The sequence below is a fragment of the Vigna umbellata genome, chromosome 11 (assembly GCF_029865625.1).
Source record: "Vigna umbellata cultivar VRB3 chromosome 11, Vumbellata_1.0, whole genome shotgun sequence".
Taxonomy (NCBI): Eukaryota; Viridiplantae; Streptophyta; class Magnoliopsida; order Fabales; family Fabaceae; genus Vigna; species Vigna umbellata.
In genome coordinates, this window is record NC_142175.1 from 1,620,001 (window position 1) to 1,624,688 (window position 4,688).

Consider the following 4,688-nt stretch of genomic DNA (forward strand, 5'->3'; position numbering starts at 1 on the left):
GTTGTGGTTGGTTGGGAATGCTTCCACTAGAGGGGGAGTGTACCTATGTGGAAATCCAAATGTGAGTCCAAGTCCCACATTGGATAGAAATGAGAAAGTAGAGCAGTATATAATCATTTTTTTTTGTTTTTTTTTAAATTTCAGTTTTTGGTATTTTATAAAGCATGAACTATGAACGTGTTGTGTAGTATCCACAATAAGCAAATAATCGGTTAAAACAAAAAAAAAATTATACATATTAATTAACATGCATTTGTATAAATGAAAGAGAAAGAAAAATTACAAGTGATGTTCGTCAAACCAAATTTTTATTGAATTCACTAACCAAATTTAAAAGTCATTCGATTTTTTTATCCTTTTACGTCGAATTACAAATCGGTCACGTTATTAACTATCTTATTTTAACTAATATAAACAGCATTTTAATTTTAGTGCTTCATAAAATAACAAGTTTTCAAAAAATTTCGTCCCTTCATTAATTAGACCCGGAATGTGACGGTGCTGTTATCCATGAAAACAATGAATAATATACATAAGATTTTTCAAAAGGATTTGAAGAATCTATTAAGACAGAATTCAAACCATTTTGCATTTTTTCCGTGTGTATAATCGGCGCCATAAACAAGGCACAATTAAGTTCTACTAATTACTTACGCTTCTTTTACTTCATTGGAAACTAAACCGACAAGTCAAGTTCATCCATTCAACATAAATAATAAATTTAATATACCATTATTTATTCAAGCTGTTACCACTGATGGAAGTTTCTTTTTTCTTTGAAAATCTCTATGGACGATAGACATTCCCTCTGTCTATAACCTTTAGACTTCTTGAAAACAGTGCAAAAATGGTGCTGATTACAAAGTAGTTTTGATGCTAATGTGGCCAGTGATTTTGGTATGAATAGTGTACACTACACTCCTCACTTCCAAAATTGAAAAAAGTTTAACTAGAGAGGTTCTGTTGCAACTTTGGCTGGTGATTTTTGGAATGGAAAAGCTTGAGAAGAATAGTTTTATGTCCCATACGCTTCTCAAGTATGGGACTGACCTAACACAAATGGCTAAAGAGGTGACTATTTTCTGTAAGCGCTGCAATTATGTATACTTACAAGAAGCTATACATTCTGTAAATAGTAGGGTTTAGGGTTTGTCAAACCGTTTGAATATCATACATCTCATTTTTTGTTGTTTGTGTCTGATCAAATTAAAACTTGATAAAATTGATATCTTATGAACTTTTCTGATATTCAGTATACTGACAGTGGATTTTGTTTGAAAATTTTGAAAAATGGTATCTTCCTCTTCGTTTAGTTTTGTAAAACAAGTTCGTATATGAATTAGGGTATCCAAGTACCCTCATATTATATCTTCTTTCTTGCTGATAAAAAAACTACACTTTGGAATTTGGTAAGCAATGTTTTATGATAATGATGAAACACATTTTTATGCAGGGAAAGTTAGATCCAGTTATAGGAAGGAGTAAAGAAATAGAGAGGGTTCAACAAATACTATGCAAAAGGAGGAAGAATAACCCTTGCCTTTTGGGTGATCCAGGTGTGGGAAAGACTGTGATTGCAGAAGGGCTTGCTCAAGGCATTGTAAATAAAACTGTTCCATTGAAACTCCAGGATAATATGGTCATGATCCACTTAAATCTTTGACACGTTTAGATTCAAAGTTTGCAGTGAAATTGTGTTGAGCCTAACATATATGTTCAGGTGATTGCCATAGAAATGGGACGTCTTGTTGCTGGAACCACATATCGTGGGGATTTTGAGAAAAGAATGGTAGATTTGATTGAAGAAGTTAAAAAGAGTAATGGGAAAATCATTCTCTTCATTGATGAGCTTCACACTCTATTAGGAGCTGGTTCTTGTTCAGAAGCTCTTGATGCAGCCAATATATTGAAACCAGCTCTTGCAAGAGGTGAAATCAAGGTATCATGCATGCATCAAGTACTTAGTTTTCTTTACATTTACAAAGAGAGACTTTCATTTTGACTATTGTTCATATGAAATGCTTATCATAATCTAAGCTGTGCAGTGCCTTGGAGCAACAACTGTTAATGAGTACAGGAAGTACATTAAGGAGGATCCAGCACTGCAGAGGCGATTCCAAACGGTGGATGTGCCTGAACCAACTGTGGATGAGGCTATTGAAATATTGAAAGGGTTGATAAGCAAATATGAAATTTTTCATGGTGTCAAGTATGAATATGATGCACTTGTTGCTGCATCCGCTTTATCAAAGCAATACATCAGGTTGTTAAATTCATAATCTCAAACCTTTAAGTTAAAGCTTGCTTGTCATTATTTTTTATGGAAGTGATTTACTGATCAAAGAAATGCATAGTTTACTGATGACATTATGCTCAATGTGATGCAGTGATGGTTTCCTTCCTGATAAGGCAATTGATGTAATTGATGAAGCTGGTGCAAAAGCTCAACTAACCCAAATTCAGGATTCATGTAAGAAAATCACAGCCACAGATATACACCTCATAATCTCCACCAAAACAGGAATACCTATTGAAACATTTTCACAAGAGGAAGCTGAAAAACTGCTGAAATTAGAGGAAGCTCTGCAGAAAAAAGTTGTGGGACAACATGAAGCTGTAGAAGTAATAAGCAAAGCCATAAGAAGGGCACGTACAGGGATGAGGGACCCTGAGAAGCCTATTGCATGTTTCTTGTTCACTGGCCCAACTGGGGTTGGAAAAACTGAACTGGTTAAGGCTTTGGCTGTAGAATATTTTGGATCAAAGGAAGCTATGATTAGGTTTGACATGAGCGAGTTCATGGAGAAACACACTGTATCAAAGCTCATTGGTTCTCCACCAGGGTATATAGGTCATGATGATGGTGGCCAACTCACTGAAGCTGTTCGTCGCCACCCTCATTCTTTGATTCTCTTTGATGAGATTGAAAAGGCTCACAAAGATGTTTTCAATGTGTTTCTTCAGATTATGGATGATGCTAGGCTCACAGATTGCAAAGGGCAGGTTGTGGACTTCAAGAACACTGTCATCATAATGACTTCAAATTTAGGGTTTGGAAATCAAGGCAACGGTAGCTTGGCTGAGGAGCTGAAGAGGAACTTTAGGGATGAGTTCTTGAACAGGCTTGATGAAATTGTTGTGTTCAAAAGCCTTTCAGAGTCTGAGTTGAATAAGATAGTGGATATAATGCTTAGTGGTGTTTGTAAAAGGCTTGAGATGAAGAAAATGAAGCTGAATATGAGTGACAGATTCAAGAGAAAGTTGGTTGAGGAAGGTCACAATTCAAGGTATGGGGCAAGGCCTTTGAAGAGGGCAATAACTAGACTTCTTGAGGACACAATGGCTGATAAAATACTTGAAGGGTTTATTGCAGAAGGTAGCCATGTATATGTTGACCTTGATGATGATGGTGAGGTGATCATTGCTACTTCTTGATCATAATGATGTTATAGTTTTTTACTAGTCTTATTATTGTACTGTAGAATTTTCTATAAGAAAAAAAAATAGTTCTGTTTTTTTGAGGGTTATTGTTGGAAAATTCTTTTCGAAATTAATTAAAAGAGATGTTGAGTGATCTTCGAGTAAAGTTTGCTTTGAATTAAATGAAAAGGATCAAGAATGTATTTTATTGGAAAATTAAATCTGAAAGTATCACAATCAACTTTTTTTTTCAATTCTAATGTTATTTTGAGTGTTAATATAAGCATCGGTTTTATATGTAGATGAACCTTCTTTTTCTTAAGATGATTAAATCTTCTTAAGAAAAAAGACCACTTAGAATAATAAAAAAATAAGGATCATCTTACTTTTTCATTTCCATTTTTCTCTTACATTCTTCTAACAACTTCATAAATTATTTTATTATAATCTTTTATTTATATTTATTTTATTATATTTATACAATATTTTATAATAAAACCCAGTTTTCATGTGAAAGTAGAATCGAAGAGTGTAAAGAATATTTTTCCATGAAATGAAGAAGATAGTTTATTGTTAAAGATATAAATACAACTTTGTCCTAGTACAAATTTTTCTTTTTCCTTCAACACATACGTGCCTTTTTTTTTCTTCTGATATCTTTCCTAGTACTTCTTTTAAGAAAATGCAAAAGAAAAATAATGAAGGAAATTTTGATTCAAAATTTTTGTATAAGTTTTCTATTGAGTTATTAAAGGAATTGTCGACATTGTTGTCTAAACTTGTTTAAGATAGTTGTGATGTCTTTAGCGTTTTAATCATTATAGTTGTTAATAAATCTATTATTAGTTTTAGTTTTCATAGGTTAGTTTTCATGTGTTAATTACCTAAGACACTCATTTTAATCCAAAATTGGTTGCAAAATAATGTTATTATTAGAGTATGTATTTACTTAAATGTAAAGAAGATGATTTAGGAGATGAATGTGTTTTGGATTTTTCCACTGACTCTAATGTTACAAAAAGTAGGATATAAGTGATTTTATCGGAAATATTAATATGTATTTTTATAATTTTAGATTTTACTTTGAATTTAAGATGGTTTTGGATTGTATTTGGTTATTTGAAGTTTAAATTTAATAATGACTATGTTGGATTGGTGTAAAAGACTAATTCAGAATGTGATACATACAAAGTTAAAAATAAAAGTCAAAGAATATTAACATATAAAAGAAAGTCTGCCTAGTACAAAAATAGTTTGAAAAACACATG

The 4,688-nt window shown here is 32.4% G+C and overlaps 1 protein-coding gene across 1 annotated transcript; it reads left to right on the forward strand.

The window, feature by feature from the left end:
• The first annotated feature begins 990 nt into the window (after window positions 1-990).
• LOC148190728 (ATP-dependent Clp protease ATP-binding subunit ClpA homolog CD4B, chloroplastic-like) lies at window positions 991-3,435 on the forward strand. Its single transcript, XM_088102094.1, has 5 exons — window positions 991-1,071; window positions 1,454-1,639; window positions 1,721-1,939; window positions 2,046-2,263; window positions 2,388-3,435. Exons 1-5 carry the CDS (start codon window positions 991-993, stop codon window positions 3,433-3,435), a joined length of 1,752 nt encoding a protein of 583 aa, XP_087958220.1.
• The last annotated feature ends 1,253 nt before the right edge of the window (window positions 3,436-4,688 follow it).

What these genes read in the sequence shown, in the direction of transcription:
- LOC148190728 (XM_088102094.1), top strand. Translation starts at nt 991, where the DNA reads ATGGAAAAGCTTGAGAAGAATAGTTTTATGTCCCATACGCTTCTCAAG. An exon ending in TGAAACTCCAGGATAATATG is followed by an intron (nt 1,640 to 1,720) that starts GTCATGATCCAC and finishes ATATATGTTCAG; the next exon opens with GTGATTGCCATAGAAATGGG. An exon ending in TTGCAAGAGGTGAAATCAAG is followed by an intron (nt 1,940 to 2,045) that starts GTATCATGCATG and finishes TAAGCTGTGCAG; the next exon opens with TGCCTTGGAGCAACAACTGT.